This window comes from Sycon ciliatum, chromosome 12 (assembly GCF_964019385.1).
Source record: "Sycon ciliatum chromosome 12, ocSycCili1.1, whole genome shotgun sequence".
Classification (NCBI taxonomy): Eukaryota; Metazoa; Porifera; class Calcarea; order Leucosolenida; family Sycettidae; genus Sycon; species Sycon ciliatum.
The window spans coordinates 1804273-1826115 of record NC_088654.1 but is presented as its reverse complement, the minus strand read 5'-3'; the positions used below and the strand labels follow the sequence as shown (position 1 = coordinate 1826115).

At 45.7% G+C, this 21843-nt stretch overlaps 1 protein-coding gene across 1 annotated transcript; it reads left to right on the top strand.

The window, feature by feature from the left end:
- Window positions 1-13226: 13226 nt before the first annotated feature.
- Window positions 13227-20296, top strand: LOC135828396 (uncharacterized). The gene is made up of 4 exons (XM_065340843.1): window positions 13227-14388; window positions 17223-17298; window positions 18414-18439; window positions 19116-20296. Exons 1-4 carry the CDS (start codon window positions 13311-13313, stop codon window positions 19424-19426), a joined length of 1491 nt encoding a protein of 496 aa, XP_065196915.1. The 5' UTR covers window positions 13227-13310; the 3' UTR covers window positions 19427-20296.
- The last annotated feature ends 1547 nt before the right edge of the window (window positions 20297-21843 follow it).

The window sequence follows — 21843 nt, the reverse complement described above, 5'->3', positions numbered from 1 at the left end:
TGTCTATCTGTCATTTTCTGTCTGCCTATCTCCCCCTCCTCTCTATCCATCTCTCCCCCTCTCTGTGTCCATCTCTCCCCCTCTCTCTGTCCATCTCTCCCCCTCTCTCTGTCCATCTATCCTAACTGTTAAGGCCACAACCGCATTCAGGTTACTGCTTATCTACCTGATGTTCGGGCCCAGCATAACTGCGTTCAAGCGTATTCACTCGTGCTTGACTGCATGTGCTATTATGGTGTGTGAACACCATGCTTTGCGCTTGCTGATGAAGAAAACGGATTGGGAGTATTTGTCTGCAACCCCTGTTTGAACTTGGCAATCCCTTCATCAACTTGGAACAGCTCCATTAGGCGATGAGTTGAGCAATCCTTCCTTCGTTAAAGAAACCCGGCCTAGCACACCCAGGATGGTCTGTCAGAGAAGGGGGTACGGGGAAGGTGGTTAGACCCTGGAGGGGAAGGTGATTTGACCCTTGAGGGGAAGGGTTTTAGACCCTTGAAGGGGAGGAGGTTTGTCCCTTGAGGGGAAGGAGGTTAGATCCTTGAGGGAAGGGGGTTTGACCCTTGAGGGGAAGGGGGTTTGACCCTTGAGGGGAAGGGGGTTTGACCCTCGAGGGGAAGGGGGTTAGATCCTTGAAGGGAGGGGGTTGACCCTTGAGGGGAAGGGGGTTTGACCATTGAGGGGAAGGGGTTAGACCCTTGAGGGGAAGGGGGTTAGACCCTTGAGGGGAAGGGGGTTAGACCCTTGAGGGGAAGGGGGTTAGATCCTTGAGGGGAACGGGGTTAGACCCTTGAGGGGAGGGGGTTTGACCCTTGAGGGAAAGGGGTTTGACCCTTGAGGGGAGGGGGTTTGACCCTTGAGGGAAAGGGGTTGGACCCTTGAGAGGCAGGGGATTTGACCATTGAGGGGAAGGGGGTTCGACCCTTGAGGGGAAGGGAGTTTGACCCTTGAGGGGAAGGAGGTTAGACCCTTGAAGGGAAGGTGGCTTGACCATTGAGGGGAAGGGGGGTTAGACCCTTGAGGGGAAGGGGGTTTGACTCTTGAGGGGAAGGGGGTCTGACCCTTGAGGGGAAGGGGTTAGACCCTTGAGGGGAGCGGGGTTTGACCATTGAGGGGAAGGGGGTCAGACCCTTGAAGGGAAGGTAGTTTGACCATTGAGGGGAAGGGGGTTAGAACCGTGAGGGGAAGGGGGTTAGACCCTTGAGGGGAAGGGGGTTAGACCCTTGAGGGGAAGGGGGTTAGACCCTTGAGGGGAGGGGTTTGACCCTTGAGGGAAAGGGGTTTGACCCTTGAGGGGAGGGGGTTTGACCCTTGAGGGAAAGGGGTTGGACCTTTGAGAGGCAGGGGGTTAGACTATTGAGGGGAAGGGGAATTGAACTGTAGACTGGACAGGGAGGGATAGGTGGCGCCCGAGCCTGGGTCGGGAGAGGCAGGGGGACAAGAGCCTGGGGGTGGAGGCGTCAGTGGCACAGCCCGGAGCTAGGATTAGAGTCATGAATTGGCTGGAGGGAAGGGGAATGGGGGGAGGGGTAAGGGGTGGGGAAGGTAAACTATCAAAGCTTTAATTAAACAAATCACTGAAGGTTCAATGGATATGTACTTGTACACGCACAGGCACAGATATTATGTCCAATAGGTGGGGAGGAGGGGGGCATTCGTTGCGTTCCTGGACAGAAGGTTAGCAGCACGCAAGCGAAAGTAAAGAAAAAGAAAAATATATATTTTTATTTAAAATCGTGAAACATGAGGGGAAGAAGTGTGAAACAAGCAAGTGGATAGATTTAGTGTACTGGTACTTGAATTGGCCCATGGCGGGTAACCGTATTGCTAGAAGAAAACAAGGCGTAATTTGGTACAATCGAGTATTATTCTTAGCGATGCTTGCTCGTCGGCTGTGATTCCAAAACGTTGAGCTGTGCTCGGATTAGCCTCGCCATCCACACCAGCAAGGAGCCCCCCCCCTCCTCCACCCCGTCCACCCTCCTTGTCTTGTTGTCCAGTGACACTTCTCTTGTCCTCTTTCCGTAATTGTTAGTAGGGCAGTGTGTTTGTTGAGAAAGTAATAATTGTTAGTAGGGCAGTGTGTTTGTTGAGAAAGTAATTGTTAGTAGGGCAGTGTGTTTGTTGAGAAAGTAATTATTAGTAGGGCAGTGTGTTTGTTGAGAAAGGAATTGTTAGTAGGGCAGTGTGTTTGTTGAGAAAGTAATAATTGTTAGTAGGGCAGTGTGTTTGTTGAGAAAGTAATTGTTAGTAGGGCAGTGTGTTTGTTGAGAAAGTAATTGTTAGTAGGGCAGTGTGTTTGTTGAGAAAGTAATTGTTAGGAGGGCGGTGTGTTTGTTGAGAAAGTAATTGTTAGGAGGGCAGTGTGTTTGTTGAGAAAGTAATTGTTAGTAGGGCAGTGTGTTTGTTGAGAAAGTTATTGTTAGTAGGGCAGTGTGTTTGTTGAGAAAAAACTCTAAAGGACAGCCTACAACATTTCAGTTTTGTAAGTTCTAATTATTGTAGATATAGACAAAGTGTCTCAAGTCCTTGCTGCAACATAGTGCTCAATACCTTAACAAGGGCAGATCTAACTACACAAGGCAGAACAACAGAGGCCAAAAAGCTTTTCTCGTAACTCCGAATTTCGTGTTATAAAAACTCTCATCAGAAGAGACACGAAACTTGGAGTTACCAGAAAGCTTTTTGGTCTCTGTTGTTCTGCCTTGTGAAGTTAAATGTATATGTACCTACATGTACATAACCATGTACATGGTCATGTACATGGTTATGTACATCGTCATGTTCATTATACTTATACATTGTATATGGATGAAGAACAGAAGCAGAATTCCAAGTCGGGACTCACTACTAGTCCTTGGCGGATTACATAACAGATAAAATTGCAGAATAATTTGCTACTTTTTCTGTTCACTTGTTTGAGGAAGGAGCCAAACGAGAAACGTCTGAAGAAAAAGTTAACTGTCACCAACAGGACTCGAACCAGGGACCCTCGCTTGTAGCCAGCGATGCTCTAACCACTGAACCATGTAGGGGCCATCACTGTAGAAACCGTTCCACATTTTCTTCAGACTTCGTAACTCACACTTCCTGTGAATCCACACAGGCGGGTGGGACGCAGCCCTCACTGTCACCAACACACTTCACGTAGAAAATAGCACGCTACATTTTCTGAGCTAGTTTTTTTCCCCGAAACACTGTGTATTGAGCAGGGAGTGGTGCTTTCTTGCAGGTTTGCCGAGTCGAAGGTTCAATGGACTTCTCCTGTTCTCTGGATGGCAGTCGTGAGTCAGTCAAGTGTCAAGTCGTCGGAGGAATACCGCGAGCTCCAGTGTGGGAGCAAAACCATTCCTAGTTTTTTTGTATCGGCATTGCATGCATGCTTGGTAGATCTACACTGTATGTGGATAAAGTAAGGTAGAGACATTCATGCTAGTGCCTGCCATCATGTTTGTTCTACCAACTCCACTGCTTCTCGAGCACAATCTGCCAATTTTTCGAGCATTGTTCCCATCGGCATTGGCTTAAACATTTGCGGTAAGTCTGCTGAGGGGATGTGTGTGTGTGTGGGGGGGGGGGGGGGTGGGGGGGGGGGGGGGGATAGTGCTTCGAGTGTGGGGCACGAAACGTGGTGCAAAGAAAATCGAGTGGTATCAGCTGGCACCTGGCGGGTACTAATTCAGTCATGTAGACTCGACACAAAGTTTTTATCACAATCAGCAAAATGTGAGAACAACTATGGACAGAGAACTCAACGGATTCAATTGTAATCAAGGCTTGTTATTACGATCAGAAGTCATGTATACTATTAACCCTAGAACAGCCAACCGTGTCATTTGACACCGCGCGAGTCAAACTTTTATAATTACCGAAATATGGCTAATCAGAATAAGCTCAAATCTTGTGACTATTCCTAATTTTTCTTCCTATTTCGTCTGCCATAAACCTTTGATTTGTTATTGATGAGGTACCATAATGGCGAGTACGTATACCTAGAACGGCCAACCAGTGTCATTTGACACCTGCACTATAAAAAGCCATTATTGCAGCTAGATGGAAACAATATGAACACATTTCGAAGGTGTCGGCCATATCGAGTTGCTCGTATGCCAACCAGACAAAAGAAGGGTGCATGGGCAGGAAAATCGCTGAATACAGGACGAAATTATATGATCAACATACAACCGTCGGGCGAGAATCGCGAATTTGGGGCGGGTAACCATTAGTGCACAAATTACACAAACACTCTTCAGCTAATGTCCTTGATACTGCTCAATCCCTTTCATTTTCCTGTAAATTGCCCCAGAGGAGCCATCGCGGTCTGACGGCCAAGGAAATACTGGAACGGATGTAGCCTATTACCATGCATGAATCTGATGACCATGAAAGCGAAATTGCCCATTTTATCTTCATTTGATGGGTGGTCAAGTGTAGTGACCATTGGAAGTGGTGGATTTGTTCTGTCATATGAAGGCGAATCGTGCGGTGACAACACCTGAGTACCACCTGTGGATTCAGAATGTGTTGAGGTTCACGAGCCTCCAGAGAGCGGACGAGGGTTGCGGGATAGTCCAGACAAGGAATTGTCAGAAACAGTTGCAGGAGTGGTGGAGACCCGAAATGGATAGTGTTGAGGAAGAGAAATCGCAACTCTACAACCTGGAGATGGTACACCGCATTATCGCAAGGATGGTGCTGTGTAGATAATCCTTTCTAACTACTCGCCGAGCTAATAAGGCTCTTGAACTTTTTTTTTTTTTTTTAATGCAACCCAATTATTGTGGAAAGGTCACAACAATAAGAGACAAGATCAAAAGGAAAGCTTTACAATAATATAGCAATGAAAAATATCAATTGTGCACTCATAATCATGTATAAACAATTAAAATGAAACAATTCCAGAACGTTTTCGTGTGACCATCATCAGTGGAACATCGTCACATAGTAAGAATCACTAAAACAACCAGTTATATAGCTAGAGTAACATGAAAAGAAGCGTGAGAATGCAGCACAGCTAGCGGTTATGCATAACGCGTGTAGTGTGAACCTTTGCAGTGTATCTGAGAATGGTAGCAGTAGATGAATGTGGCAGCTGTGAGTGCGTGTGAACAAAAACTGGTGATGCATAACCGCTAGCTGTGCTGCATTCTCACGCTTCTTTTCATGTTACTCTAGCTATATAACTGGTTGTTTTAGTGATTCTTACTATGTGACGATGTTCCACTGATGATGGTCACACGAAAACGTTCTGGAATTGTTTCATTTTAATTGTTTATACATGATTATGAGTGCACAATTGATATTTTTCATTGCTATTTTACGACTGTTGTCTCCTCGTCGGTTATTTACAATAATAATAACAATAACAATAAAACGTAGCCTGTAAAATGTAAAAAGTCACTGAGTACAGTTTAATTCAATATCCATGTCCAGTATTTATAATAAAAATAATCTGCTGCAATTTATAGATTCTCACATGCGAGCAACCTGGGCCTCAGCAACAACCAGCTCAGCAGACTCCGGATGCCGAACCGATCGCTCACGGAAAAGACCCCGTGAACCCCGCAAACACATGATGCATGATCGCAACAGGGCAAATGAGAGACGGCATCTGATGTAAGATATTACGTGGGAGTACTGCTCCTTCCTCCTTTCCGCTCTCAATAACGCGATTCGGCGATAGAGTGATGTCGCCCCTCTTCCCATGCCACCACTTGCCGACAGCACAACAGGCATGAACGTCGCATGCTCCACCTCTCTCACTCTCTCTTCATAACATCGTCGCTTTTCTTTTTCATGGCGCCGATAGACAGTGGTGTGTGGTGCAGATCGATTTGAGCGTGCATGAGGATTAAAAACCCGTATATCAAGTAAAGTACGCTCAAAACGACTGCCCCACAAACCACTGACCGCTACATCAAGCCGCGCATGCTCCTCCACAATAGCAGACCTGTATCTCATTCTCTCTCCAGTGAGTGGCTGCAGCAGTGGCTCGATGGAGACATTGTGACAGGTCTCTTGAAGGAGGGAGGCCAAACCTCTTCCTCCTCCGCTTCAGGCTAAACGGGTAGGCAGCCGCTGGGATGCCTCCTCTCTCTTTATTGGCCCCGGATGCTGCAGAAGGTGATTGCTAAGTCATAACTGATAACTTCATCATCAGTGCATTACTGGTCCAGAAACTGTTGGAGAATAAAGAGTTGCAGTATGAACCACTTTGATAAATTGAAGTGAACTACCATCTAACTTCATCGCCAATAATCGCGGATTGCATTTTGTTTTTCAAGCTTACATTGTAGGATGCAAAAATGGTAGACATAGAAGGTAGAAGTAGCAAGAATTATCAATGGTTCGCCTAGTGTAGACCACCTAGAGCCATATGTTTTACATGGTGAGAGTAGGAAGCCCCACATTGTCCAATTCTCGTAAAATACGAGATATGTCCTTGACCGTTTCAATGGAATGTGGTGGATCTACTCAACAAAGACTATTCCAGAGGATGTCCCCCTGCAAGGCGGTTACATAAATGAATAGATGTGACAGGAATCGACGCCTTCACAATATCCCAGACCTTTGCTAGTTCATGCGCATCCAGAAAACGCTCATTCCTGCACTGGTCAATAAACTTGTAGATAGTTATGGCATCTGGTTGCTAAGTGCCAGCCAAGGAGAAGAGAAGGGTATACCTCTTGAAAGAGTCTAAAATGCAATCGTTACTAGCCTAAACCATCTCTAGCAGCATATGTGTCAGCTTGGGGAAAAAATGATGCTCATAGTTAGTCCATGTTTGTACTTGTTACTGTGTGTCATTCATCGTGACGGTCGAGTAATCCGATTATGCCAAAGCACATATTCCCGAAAAACAGTTACTCATGTGCCCGGTGACGTTGACACATTGCTTGTTATTGTAACTCTGTGATTATAAGAAATTCCTATGCAATTAATTGAAGTTTTGCCAGTAATTGAGTTTATTCTTCGCAATTGCCGTTACTCGTACATTGTATTTTAGTTGCGTATAGCCAACAATAGTGTCTGGGTGAATCCTAAATTGTTGTGTACATCATAAATGCCGATAGTGATAGCCAGCACTGAAAACAAAAACCATAATAACCTATATCATAGGTCTTAGACATGGAAATGTATGCAGTTGTCAAATGACACCGTTTGGCCGTTCTAGTAGTACTGAAAGTGGTGGCCGTCCTAGGGTTAAGTACACACACTTGAGAGGGACGAAAAGAGTTTCTTCTGTAACTCTGAGTTTCATCAGACAGCAACATCAGTTGCTGTCTGATGATCGGTTAAAACCGTGAAACTCAGAGTTACAGAAGAAACGCTTTTCGTCCCTCTCAAGTGTGTGTACTAGGCTCTGCACCTTGGTGTATTGAGCACCCTCACGAGCAACCACAACTCCCTCCGAGTATACTATTAAAGGGGAAGTTAAGGCAAAAATTAAAATTTCACCAGTTGTAGTCTTCGGGGTGCTGAGTCGAATGGTCTTGGTCCGAGAAAGCTGAGACGCTCCCTTCCTACTTGAATCCCAATCGAACTCGCGCACTTCCACCAAAACTGGGTGACTGCGCCCTACTAGATGGGGATTTGTATGCAAAAGGTCACTAAAAGCGCCATTTCGTTCTTATAAAAGCACGGATGACCGCGATTGGCCCATATGTTGTAGTCTTTTGGACGCTGAGTCGACTGGTTTTGGTCCGAAAAGGCTGCGATGCAGCGTTCCTCCTTTATTCCCAATCGAACATGGTTGAACAAGTGGTCACGTGCTCCTGGGTGCCCAAATCACCTGGTCACCACGCCAGCAGGCGACAACTTTCACACCAAGGTTCAACTCGAGTGACAGGACTGCACCCAAAAAGGTCAAACAGGCTTTCAGATGAAGACATTATTCACAGAGTGGACGCAGTGACAGCTTGTCTGCAGGCAGGAATACTATTTTCCAAGATTAACTTCATCCCAACAATTAATGGCTACCTGCAATAATGGTTTCATCTCTCACTACATGGATAATTAGGGGAAAGATTTGATACACCGACTATTCTGCCAGAACCCTGCATCAAAGTTGTAGTGGAGAGCAATCAATGGAGAAGCGATCATGTCTTATAGGGCTAAGAAGTGGCGGAGCTCGTGAGAGATAAGGTGGCAGCTTCAGATGCAGATCGACGATACATGTATGTATAATTTCCTGGAAGTTTGACAATGTGCAGACTTTCTTCCATTTTTGTCCCAAACCAAGAGCATTATATCCCTTGCTGAAGCATTATAATCAGCATTATAAGGCAGTTTTTGGAGCATTATGGTTAGCATTATACGAACATTTTCGGAGCATTATCCGCTGGACCCTAGCCATAATCCCCCCTGAAAAGGGTGGTTTAATAGTATGGATGTGTGTGTGTGTGTGTGTGTGTGTGTGTGTGTATTATTTATTTATGGTGCATTGGTATGTGCAGCGATTTCCAATCGATAGGTTGCGGGTTCGATTTCCGACGATTGTGGTCACACACGTCTTTCTTCTCTTTCTCAGACTCTTCCTGACTTTTCTTTCATTCTCCTGGGTGGTTACCAACAGCCAGTGTATGCCAGAGTATGTGGTGTGGTGTGTGTGTGTGTGCGGGAAAAAAAAGAAAGAAAAAAAGAGAAAAAAGACCAAAAAGTAGGGATTCACTGGCCAGAAAAAGCCACTTCATAGCTGTGTGGTGTAGACCAGGCTGAATAGTGGCGGTCAATTCTTCAGCCTTGCAAGCTGTTGAATGGTGCAATCCCAGCATAAGCTGCTATGGCTTCTGCTGTAGCATCGCTATCATCGCTTCCGGCGATGGGCGTCCAATGGTCCAATGGTGTGTGTGAGTGTGTGTTAGGCACCGGCGGATTATGCCCGCAAAATCATGGAATTATGCTTTCATGGATTCTCGCATTATGCTCGCAAAATCATCATAATTATAATGGTTTGAGAAGACGAGTTCGAGCACACAAAATGTATTTCCATGATTTCTACCCTGCTTTTCATTGAAAACACTATCTGCATGACCTCCGAGCCCATTACCATGCAGACCACCAGCACTGATCAGGTGCATTGTACACAATAGTGTAGCCTACATACATGTACTAGAACTGTGATACAATCATGCAGTTATCCTCCTACCTCCGAAAGGATGCCAAATTATGCTCCAAATTTTCAACCACCAAATTATGCCAATAATTATGCCGGCATAATCCGCCGGTGCATTAGTGTGTGTGTGTGTGTGTGTGAGTATGTGTGCAGGTGTGTATATAGCACTTCTGTACTGACTCGTGAGTGAGAAAAGAACAAGGGTTGGCGGTTGTACATGTTAGCTAATTTAATATTATGGTACAAAAGGAGAAGAAAAACATGTTACCAGTTACATGTACACATGTACACATGTACATAATTATGACTAACTGACCACCAACGTAACCAGATCATAATTTTACAATCAGCGAGTGCGACAAAATGGCACAAAACTGACCAGGAGTACTGTACTGAGACATTCAGAGACCTGACACTTGATGAGAAGGGAACGAAAACGTTCAGTTTAACCAAATTGGCAGCTTCATGCATGACACCGTTGTCGACCGACAATTATGCTTGTAATGCCAATTTTGCATGCGAAATGCTGTTATAATGCCAGCATTATGCCACCTGGAAAAACGGGACTATAATGCCAGCCATAAATTAATGCTAGCATTACCCGCCAATGCCTATGGATCGTATATTTACTAAAACGATTCAAGTAGCCTATGAAGAGTAAAAGAAATTGAACCAATGACAACAAATACTCGTCCAGCACAAGAGTTGTCATAGCAACACAAATAACAGCGGTCCACTAATTTTGTTGTTGGAGATAGTATTGTATTGTATTTATTTAAAAGGATTCTCCAAAAGCAAATGGATGCTTATCGCGGAAGTCTCCCACATAAATATCGCAAGAAAAATGGGGAAATGGGGGAGAGGAGAGTGGAAGATGAAGCATGGGAAGAAGGGAAACAAGTACCTAAATAAAAAATAAATAAAAAAAAAAAAGTAAATTATCGTGTCCGTTCCCGAAGGGAACTCACGACGGCCGCTAACACCCGATAAACCCTAGCGGCAGATGCAGCGCAGCGCCTAAGCGCCTAAATAGCGAGGTATAAAAGCAGGAAAGAAATTGACGAGGGAAGAAATCACCTCTGCAGATAATAGCGGGACATTTAGATGAATAAAAACCCAGCAAGGATTAATTTCAAGGAAAACAAATTTCTCAAACGGAAAAGTTCGGAATTCCAGTCAGGGAATATCTATGCTGTGAGTAATGAGCCTTTAGAGCAATGCGAAAATTGACAGAGGACTGAACGCAGCGGATGTGTTCTGGAAGTTTGTTCCATTCCACAGATAAACTGAAGAGAGGGGACTTAAGGAAATGGGCGCCAGAACGAGGTAAAACTATAGAGGACGGGTGACGACAACTAAGGGATACATTGAATTTGAAACGAATTAGCAAAGACGGAAACTGGTAAAAGACATGATGAAAATACAGCAAGGACAGAATCTGACGACGCCACTTCAGGGATGACCAGTCACAAGTACGATTAAGAATCTGTTTCGGGGTTTCCCACTCAGGAGGGTGCCGGGTCTTACAAAGCAGATATGAACGAGCAGCAACGGCTTGCAGTCGGTCTAACGTAAGCGAATCTGAATGGGATACGGCGAATGACCAGACAGGGACTGCGTATTCTAACAGTGGTCGTACGTAACACTTGTAGAGCAAATTCACGGTTGAAGCAGAAAGGAAATGGGCCATATGGCGCAACAGAAAAACACGACTGCGAAACTTATGGGTGATAGATTTTATATGGTCAGAAAAATTTAGTGAAGGAGTGATAGTCACGCCGAGATGACAGCGGCTATCACCTTTCTGAATAGGCACACCGTTCATTGTCAAGGGGGATCACGGGCCGGGGGCTAATGCATATTTTTGAAAGGGTAGGTGGACGCATTTACTGGTGTTAAACGAGTAGGAGTTGTTACTGGTTGATTCTAAATACAATAAATGAGGAGGCCGAGGGTTTATGACCAATAAAAACTATTATAAAAACCTCGGTCCCACATGTACAACCAGTAAAAACTCCTACTCAATCTCCAACAACAAAATTTGTGGACCGCTGTTATTTGTGTTGCTATGACAACTCTTGTGCTGGACGAGTATTTGTTGTCATTGGTTCAATTTCTTTTACTCTTCATAGGCTATCAGATTATTTTCCTTATTCGGTCTATTTATAACCAGTACGTGAGTTCCCTTCGGGAACGGACACGATAATTTATTTACTTTTTACAGTGTGTCTATAATGAGAGTGCGGGCTGTCTCCATGGTTACCGGTGTTCATTTCATAACTATAGTCTATAGCCACTTCTCCTTGTGAGACCTTATCTGGAAGGCCCATTCTTGCATACTCCAACAGCAGCCAAGGGAGCTAGCTCTCTTGGTTATGCGGTCTGCGTCCGATCCTAAAAGTTTTATGAACTTTTTTTATGAACTGTTTTTATGAACTGTTTTTATTGGATAGGATATGATTTATGTTGAATAAACGAGGTTTGTGTCAATGGGAGATTGACTTAGAGTTTTTACGAGTTGATTCTAAGTAATAATAATATTAATATTTTAATAACCGACGAGGAGACAACAGTCGTAAAATAGCAATGAAAAATATCAATTGTGCACTCATAATCATGTATAAACAATTAAAATGAAACAATTCCAGAACGTTTTCGTGTGACCATCATCAGTGGAACATCGTCACATAGCAAGAATCACTAAAACAACCAGTTATATAGCTAGAGTAACATGAAAAGAAGCGTGAGAATGCAGCACAGCTAGCGGTTATGCATAACGCGTGTAGTGTGAACCTTTGCAGTGTATCTGAGAATGGTAGCAGTAGATGAATGTGGCAGCTGTGAGTGCGTGTGAACAAAAACTGGTGAGATACACTGCAAAGGTTCACACTACACGCGTTATGCATAACCGCTAGCTGTGCTACATTCTCACGCTTCTTTTCATGTTACTCTAGCTATATAACTGGTTGTTTTAGTGATTCTTGCTATGTGACGATGTTCCACTGATGATGGTCACACGAAAACGTTCTGGAATTGTTTCATTTTAATTGTTTATACATGATTATGAGTGCACAATTGATATTTTTCATTGCTATTAATATTTTAGTGCTCTAATAGCAAGAGTACATAACCCCCCAGAGTGTGCAACGCCTGATCCAGCTCTGTATACAGGTATAGGGTCTTGGTCGAGCGGAATCGGATCTTTGCGTCATAATACCGTACACATCTGAGGGGAACCCGGGGAGTCGCGGGTACTCTTGGATCAAAAACAATGGTGCCCTGCCTCGAGACCGGCCTTGAGCTGGTGTGGAGTGTACGCATGACATCAGAAGATCCGATTCCGCTCGACCAAGACCCTATGCAGAGCTGGATCGGCGTTGCACACTCTGGGGGGTTATGTACTCTTGCTAATAGGGCTTGAAAGTGATGACGTCAAAACGGCCAGGGAGTAGTAAGTTGACATCAGATTTCTATTTTTGGATCCACTAAGGTGTGACTTTGCTATTGCCTAAGTATGTGGGTGCATAGCAACCCCCTCGTGTCGCATGCAGGTGTGACTTTTATTTCGCCACCAGTTGTAACCCCGCCCCCAGTAGCCAAATCAGTCAGTTTCACTGGTAACATCACCTTGCTGAGAGTAAGACGGCTTGAAATGTGCTTGGATCCATACAAAAACTGGATCCAAGTGGATCCAATTTTTGAAATTTTGAAATTGTTGCTATGCTGTGACGTAGCACTTTCAAGCCCTATAGTACTCTTGGCTAGCATGCCACGCGAGCGTGACTCCTGGCATGGTGACTGCTCGCTATATAGTCGATTTATAGTAGTCACGGGACGGCGCGTGTAGGGACTTGCAGGGGAAATCCCGGGGAGATCATTACGCTGAGCTGAAAACTGGCCCCAAACCTAGTCTAGCTAGAATCAGTACTACTGACTAGTAGTACACTCGTGTACTAATCTTACTACTACTACCGGTACTCAAGTCAAGGCGAAGAGGCGTTCTTGAATCTTGTACTGTAAGTAATTTAGTTGTAGATGTACCACAAGAAAAAATTTCGGCTTTCCCGCCGTAGCCTTTGCGTACCTGACATGATTGTATTCTCCTCCACAACAGTGAAAATATCCGATCAGTATCACAGTCATAATCTACAGACAAGCGATTTAGGAGGCGCTCGAGGATTGAGTAAATATTATTATGTCAGGGGCCGCAGCTACCGGCGGGGAGGAGAAGGTCTTCAATGCCGAAGATAGGAGGGTTCGAGTCCTGAATCCTAGGAAAACTCCCGCCGGGGCCGGGGGTCACCCAGTTCACGCCTCCATTTTCCAAGTACGTTCAGCGTGCCAAGCTTGCAACCAGGTAGCGCCTGCCACGTGCTTCATGGTCGAACAGCTCAACAAAGGCGCTCATCCCTGCTACTATTTCACGACTGCCGCACACGTTATTTGTTGCAGCGATTGTGGAGAGTATTGTTGGATTCAGATTGTGTACGAATGGGATCCCAAGGATTCCAAACCCAGTAGCACGTTCCTGCCGGATGAAACCTTTGTCGAGGAAAACAATGACCGAGGATGGCTGCGGGTGCCCGAAGACTACGTAAAGAACTGCGGAGAAGGCAAGGGAGACTGGGATCGCTATCTGTATGATTATGGCATTATTGCTCTGCGCAAGGACAACTTGGAACAGAGACTAAAGGATGAGCTTGACAAGCTGAGCGGTGCAAATGCAATGGTGCGCAAACCAATGGCTCAACAGCCGCGTATGGAGTCTGTTGACCAGGCGTTCCTGTGTGGGTTTCCTGGAGAGGTCAAAAAAGAGGCTGTGCGAGGTCACATGTACTGGATGCCCGTTGACAAAGCCAAGAAAGCTGAACCGCTACTGGATGACATCGGCTTTAAAAAGCGCAGAGGCCAGGAGAGAGAGACCTCTGCACTGTTCGCTATGCCGCAACGTCATACGAATGACGGTGACGGCGACGGAAACAACAAAAGCAGCAGCAACCAGGATATTGTTGTCAAGCGACTCTACCGTCACTACATTGATTCAAGCGGTGGACAGAGCGGCTCGCCCATATACTCCTACAACGATGAAGAAAAGGAGTACGTCGTTTACGGCATTCATGCCGGATACTGGCGCTTTGACGATGCCAAGTCAAATTTGTACTGCAATGTAGCAGTGCGGATCCAGGAGGTCTACAAAGACATGAGTGAGTGGATCGAACGGAAGGAGGCCGACAAGCACACTGCCAAGCCAGCTCAGAAACATTCCACAGAAGGTAAGGTTCATTCCGTGAGACATGAGACTACTACTAAGTAGTTCAAAAAGCTAGGACCGTTCTACAGTAGAAATCAATTAAAAAAACCACAATTACCACAAAAGACGGCAAGGATGACTGCGAAAGAGACGGCAGGAACAGTAAAATAGCAACAGCAACGACCACGACAACCACGACGACGACGACGACAACAACAACAACAACAACAATAACAACAACAGCAACAACAACAACTACAAAAAGAAAAATTCACGGTTCGCGTGAGACTCGGCTGGAAGCCGGGCTTTCCGCATACGTAGGAACGCCACCACCCTTCAAGGATCAAGACGCAGATTCAGCTCCTAAAGCGGTGGGAGGTGAGTAGATCAGCTCACCAGCAAGTGGTCAAAGACCGAAAATCCCATTCACTGCATCCATATTTTCCTCGTGCCAGGCCACGAGTTCCCAATTAACTGTGGGTCGCAGCACGGCTGGAAAAATGCTTCCGCTTCCAAGCAGGACTTGAACCTGGTACCCTCTGTTTCTCAATCATGATCTTAGACCATCACACTATGCCTGCCTGCACAACAACTACAAAAACTACAACAAACGTGCAGCCACAATCTCACCCTCTTACCCAATAATTCCGGATTCCCACTAGGCCGATTTTGCAGCAGACATGGAATTGTATGACAAAATCGTGAAGACCGGTGCGAAAATTTGCATGGTGTAAGGTTTCGACCAATCTGCGGCGAGTCTCTTAGTGCTTGGATATGGTGGTGCGAGCCTCTGACCAATCACTATTGGCTTGTCACCATGACAGCAGAGAGTGTCGGTGCAGATCCTTAACTGGCTGCACTTGATCGCTACTTGACGCCAGCCCTTCACGCTGTTGACTTTGCAGCTCGTGTAAAAACGATCTCATTTCCGCTCTGGCGTCTACTACGGTCTAGCATGGCTGCCTACCATGCGTACGTGTGTCCACAGAGCGCCACAGGCCAGCAAGAACAATCGCTTGTCATTCGTTGTGTGTGAACCGGTAGTCCGAATTATCCGACTTAGACAGCCGATTTCATGTTGAAGTCCATATCATGCCTGGTCTCTGCTAGGTCGAGATTTTGGCCGATCGTGGTTTATCGATTATGGAATCATACAAAAATTCCTCAAGATTGGTGCGAAAATAACCTGGGGTGGACGGTGATGTCGCATGCGTTTTCGACAAATGTGCGTGGGTTTGTGTGTATAGGTCAGATCCAGTTGGCCGATCTCATGTGGAAGTCGGTATCGGAGCGTCGACCAAAATATCGGACAGTGTGGACCAGGCATAAGAGCATCGGCCGAAAATTTAGCCTAGTGGGAACCTGATATTACCCTTTTCCCATTGCGATTAAAATTATACATGCCATAAAAGCCCCTGTATACGCCCACTCGAAATTACGCCCACCCTCCGTGTACACGCCCAGTCAGGGGAAGTCAACACTTTTGTTTCAAAATAGCGCCCATGCCCATGTATACGCCCAGGTATGCTGGAAACACCAGTACATGTACAGGTACTGATACCCAATTCTTACGGCTAACCTCATTCCAAGTATACGCCCGGTTCCAAAATAATGCCCGTGCCCTTGTATACGCCCAGGGAATCGAGGCTGCTATTCTATACGCCCGGGGCCAATGCGCGGGCTTTTACGGTGTTTCTATTGGCTACAAATTTTTCCAAAAATAATTTTAAAATAAACATTTTTGTAAGAATTTTTAGCCAAGAGACCGTTTTGGGGAGTGGTGTATAACTGTGTGAAACATGAACTCTGGCTACAGTGGAGTCTGCATACCCTTACGAACTATACATGTAACAAGCATAAACCATGACTTTCTTCCCAGTGCATAATATCTAGGCCCGCTCGCGAAACCAATTTAATACAGTCGTCCCTCTCTAATCCGGCACCTTTTGCTACGGCGTTTTCTGCTGGATTAACGAGGGTGCTGGATTAAGAAATCCTGCCCTCTGACCCGGCCCTACCCAATTGCATGCATGTATCATACATGTACGTCAAAACGCAGGGTTTTCCGTGTCGACCCAAGTATTTGGTGCACGGCTTTATATTCTCAATTGTTCTCCGGGAATATACACAGTGATAAAGTGATAAAGTAAAACAGAGAACATGTTCACATGTACTCTTGCACACGCACGCACACACACACACACACACACACACACCTGAAAATTGGCAGGACACTACTCCTTGCTAAAATAAGAAAGTATGGTTGACTGCTTAGCCGTTGTCTCCTGGACAACATTGACCAGACTGGCCCAGCCTGGCCTGGCAAGGAGTGCACCTAGTACTGTACGATCGTACTGCCGGATTATGAAATCAAACTACGTGCAGTTTGAGTGATTCGTTTCAAAAAGTCACTGCCGGAGGCGGAATTCAAGTGCCGGAATAAGATGTAGGAATTGAACGAAAAAAATCTGTTTCGTCAGAAAGTGCGCCGGTTGGCAAGGGTTCCGGATAAACAAGTGCCGGATTAGAGAGGGACGACTGTACTGAATACCGCTGTTTGAAGATCTCTAGGATGCAAGAAACGTGAACTTACAGCTATGTAATGTAGACAGACCTTAGCGTTCAGTGTGGGCATATTGCTCTGCACATAATTTGTGCGTGAAGCACTTGGCTTGAGCTGCTCTGATTGGCACTGTGTGTGTATATGTGTGTGTGTATATGTGTGTATGTTGTGTGTGTATGTGTGTATGTGTGTATGTGTGTGTGTGTGTGTGTGTGTGTGTGTGTATGTGCGTGTGTGTGTGTGTGCATGTGTGGGTATGTGCCTGTCCAATGTACTGGCTGTGTTGTTTGAAGGATTCGTTGAGAAGAAACAACCTAGCTATCTGTTTGGCACTGGAATCGAAGGAATGAAGAAATCGAAGTCAGGAACGTAAGTGTATGCACTGTGTAATGTGTGTGTGTGTGTGTGTTCATGCGTGTGTGTGTGGGTGTGTTTGTGTGTTCATGCGTGTGTGTGTGTGTGCGTGTGTGCGCCCGTGTGTGTGTGTGTGTGTGTGTGTGTGTGTGTGTGCGTGTGTACATGTGTGCGTGCACGTTGCGTGCCCCCGCGTTACTGCGAGGTTTGTGTGTATGTCCTGTTGTGGACATGAAAATCCAGTTGGATGACCGGGGCCGGCACCTTCAATGCGTACAGAACATTACGTGCAGTGCACATGTTGATCCGAAGCGACTAGCGCGCTGCAATGCATAAATGCATGTGTGTACCGTGTACACACGGCTGCATGGCCAGTGCCCTGGAGCCGCTAGATGTGCGATCTGATTCCCATGTCCACGACAGTAGCTTGGTGGACATGATTATTTGTATGTACAGTACATGTTCGTGAGAATATGTGCATGTGTACGCGTGGGCGGGTGTGTGTGCACTTATGCAGTCATGGCAACAGGTGTATGCATTTCGGTGTCCACTATTCATACATGCCAATACACGCGCTCGTGCATGCAAAAACTAGTATTTAGTGCAGAGCATGTGAAAACGGCGCAGGCAGGCAGGCATAGTGGGATGGTCTAAAACCATGATTGAGAAACAGAGGGTACCAGGTTAAAGTCCTGCTTGGAAGCGGAAGGAATTTTCCAGCCGTGCTGCGACCCACAGTTAATTGGGAACTCGTGGCCTGGCACGAGAGTAACATGGATGCAGCTAATGGGATTTCGGTCTTTGACCACTTGGTGGTGGGTCTGATCTACTCACCTAGCTAGCCTTAGCTCTAACTTTCATAGAAAAAACTAGTGGAAATCCATAAACAACATTTTAATTTTAATTTAACCATGCCGTGGTGGGTCGATTTTTAGTTCACAGGTTTCAGCCACAAATGATGTCAAGTTCGAACTTCGAAAGCGATTTTGTCCGTTAGAGTCAAACACAGCTGAGCGCCCTTTCACGTGAGCTGCAGCATTTATTTATCCTTTCAGATTCTATTTGCCATGAATAGCTGATAGATAACACATTTTCATGTCTGTCTCTTCTCCTTTGCTGTGTGTTTTCAGTGAGGATGCCGGTGAACCTGACGAAGGTAAGGTATCTTTTAAATCACTTGGCATGGCTGTATGTATGTATGTGTGTGTGCGTGTGTGCAAGTATTCCCAGTTGCCTTGTGTGTGTATGTGTGTGTCTGTCTGTCTGTGTGCCGGTGTCACGGTATGAATGTGTATGTTCGTGTGGAGTGGCCCTGGGTGCACATCTAGTGCATTTGCAGATTTGCATGCTTCTCTTGTGACGGGCGTATACATGGGACATGGTACATGGGATTTGTGTGCTTCTCTTGTGATGGGCGTATACATGGGGCATGGCACATGGTATGCGGGTGAGGGGGGGGGGGGGAGGGGGGGGGGTGCATGTTTCTGTGTGCTTGTAACAGTACCATGTGACCTAGTCTACTGAAAAGTCACGATTCACTGCATTTTGCACAACATAACCATTCTAAAAGGAAGTTTCTGCTCCGAACATCGGAGCTCGTGCTTCCTGCCAAATGACGAGCTGTGATGCGAGCTCTAGCTCCGAGCTCCGGCGTTTGGACCAGACACTTTCTTTAGCAATTACCACCAAAATCGTAACAGCTTTGTTCAGACGCCCATTCTCAGTAGCGCACACGCATAGCATACCCTGACGATGACGAAGATGTGAACTTTTAGTCACATATCACTGTGTGTTACTTATCACTGTGTGTTACTATGTCATTTGCTGCACAGTGTACCTGGCTAACCCCTTTGACGCACCGCTGTTCGTCAGTGAGATCCAACCATGGCTTCAAAGCGTGCCCGCCGCAGGTCTACGTCAGAAGTGCCAGCGACAGGGTCTCCTCAGTATGTCTGATATTCAAGATCTACAGCTGACTGAGAGAAACCGAGGCGGTCCTGCGCACAATCACGATCTAATCTTTATGATATTGGCTCACGGGCGTGAAGGCTATATCAAGCTCTGCCATGCTGTCAAGGAGATGCGATATGAAACAAGGCTCGGTCAGATGAACTTACTCCTGCCCCCGGATAAGCGTGTCTAAGCCCACGCGGTGAGGCAAAGAATGAAACAGATTTCTTGGCATAGCACCACGCTGTATTGTCTGCGAGTATTTTCCTGTACTTCTTGCTTTCTAGAAGTAAGCTAGCAAATCTCTCTCTCATGCACTCTCTCTCTCTCTCTCACTCTCTCTCTCTCTCTCTCTCTCTCTCTCTCTCTCTCTCTCTCTCTCTCTCTCTCTCTCTGTCTCACTCTCTCTCTCTCTCTCTCACTCGCTCACTCTCTCTCTCTCTCTCTCTCTCTCTCTCACTCTCTCTCGCTCTCTCTCTCTCTCTCTCTCTCTCTCTCTCTCTCTCTCTCTCTCATTTTCTCTCTCTCTCTCTCTCATCTCTCTCTATCTATCTATCTTCTCTTTCTAGTATGATCATCCTCAATTTCCATCTGTACACTTTTCTAGTCTTTCGCACTTCACCTTCATTCCTCCCATTATCTTTCACATAGTGCATTTCGTATTCTTCCACGTACATATTGTTGTTTTTTGCTAGATTTCATTATTCAGACGTATTTCTCTGATGAATGTCTGTAGAAATCGTGTTAGGAATTTTTATTATCCATCTTTTATTTTTGTTGATTACTACGTCCAATGTCCGCCTCGCTGATTCTGCTGATTGCCATAACGAAAGAGCTTGGAAGCTCAGGGCCCTACGCTATGCTATTTTGCCTTGATGACCTAGGCAAAAAAAGCATTGAGATGTTATAAATTTTGCATTTCTCCTATTATTATTTCAAGACATAACCTGGGATATGAACCCGCACTATCGCCCTGCATGCATCCCCCGATACACTTCGCAAACATACTAATTCTTCCAAGTTGCTTCACGTTATGATCTTGCATTTGAAAGCCCTATTTGAATATTGTGGCCAGCTGTTTGTGGCAAGCCGTCTTTGATGGTACGGACGGTACGGGACAGGTACGGTCGAGGGTAATACGACAATGTCTACCACCTTGATGACCTAGGCTGTGTTTACATGACGCATTACGCTTGACCCGGGTTGAAATTTCGCCCCGGGTCAACAAAATCGTTCTAACGTACTTCTGTTCGTATCTCGTGCCAGGTTTGAACAGCACTGCATAAATTATGCGGATTCACGTGACTATACAGGACTATAGAAGTGGACTTTTGGCGGCATATCAGTATTTGACCCGGGTCCACTGTCTTCATGTAAACGCTCACCTATTTTGTCTATCGTTCAGACTTTCAACCCGGGCTGAACTCGACCCGGGTTGAAATTTCTCATGTAAACACAGCCCTAGGCAAAAAAAGCATAGGGATGTTATAAATTGTTCAACTCTCCTATTTCTTTTTCAAGGCATAACCTGGGATTTGAACCCGCACAATAGCCGTACATGCATTACCCGATACACTTCACATTCATACTCACTAGAGAGTTTCCGGGGTACGATTTTGCGCGCCAAAATCCGGATGGGCGCTACGGATATTTTCCCGGCGTGCTCCACATGATTTTTCGGGGCGGAGAATCCGTGTGGACTGGCTTTCATACGAACCATGTTTCGTATGGAGATCTTGCGTCATCGGGTGCAGAAAGATTTTTCGCGTACAAATTTGGTACGAGAAACATCGATTTTCGGCGGGAAGTTTTGATTTCGGTACAAATTGTCAAAATAAAAAGGCATAGCGCGGGAATGTGACGTGTTTGCGATCGTAACCTAGGCAATGACGGCAAACACACGAAAAATCGTACTCTGGAACCTCCCTCCACGTTATGATCTTGCATTTGAAAGCCCTATTTGAATATTGTGGCCAGCTGTTTGTGACCAGCTGTCTTTGATGGTACGGGACAGATACGGGACAGCGCGCTTTTAATTTAAGCCTAGTTCACATTCGACGCAACGCCGACGGTACGTAAGGGCTTGTCGGGAGGGCTGGGGTGAGCTTTAAAATCCTGTACGATTCGTACGACACGACATGCGGCAGTCGTTGCGACGTTCAACGTCGAACGGCGCGAGTCATAAGGCACGGTCCGTGACGGGATGACTTTCAGACTTAATTTCTCATTTTTCGGGACTTCTTTCCAATTATTTCTCCTTGAAAGAAGCGGAATCAAGTTCACAATACCGGTTTTTCATTAAGACCAAAAAATTAGCCCTGAAAGTTGTGGCATTCAAATAATAGCCCCAGGAAATGATAGAATAGTTCGTCTGTCACGCTTCTGAACTATCCCTAAATACAAAAAGTGACATGAGATCTTATGTTGCTAAAATTCAACTCAAGTCGTGCTAGCCATTCTGTGAGTTATCATGGGAAGCGCAGTGTTCGAAATGCTAAAAATTTCTAAGTACGAATTGGGAGTAGTCGGCGCACGACGCCGTCTCCTGTTCACACTCGAATTGCAGCCGTTTTGTACGCTTGCGTCCCCGTCTACGCCCGTCTACGGTAT

Bases quoted from the DNA above. Each gene is read 5' to 3' on its own strand.
- LOC135828396 (XM_065340843.1), top strand. From the start codon at position 13,311: ATGTCAGGGGCCGCAGCTACCGGCGGGGAGGAGAAGGTCTTCAATGCC. The intron at 14,389-17,222 runs GTAAGGTTCATT...TGTTGTTTGAAG, and splicing joins TCAGAAACATTCCACAGAAG to GATTCGTTGAGAAGAAACAA. The intron at 17,299-18,413 runs GTAAGTGTATGC...GTGTGTTTTCAG, and splicing joins AAGAAATCGAAGTCAGGAAC to TGAGGATGCCGGTGAACCTG.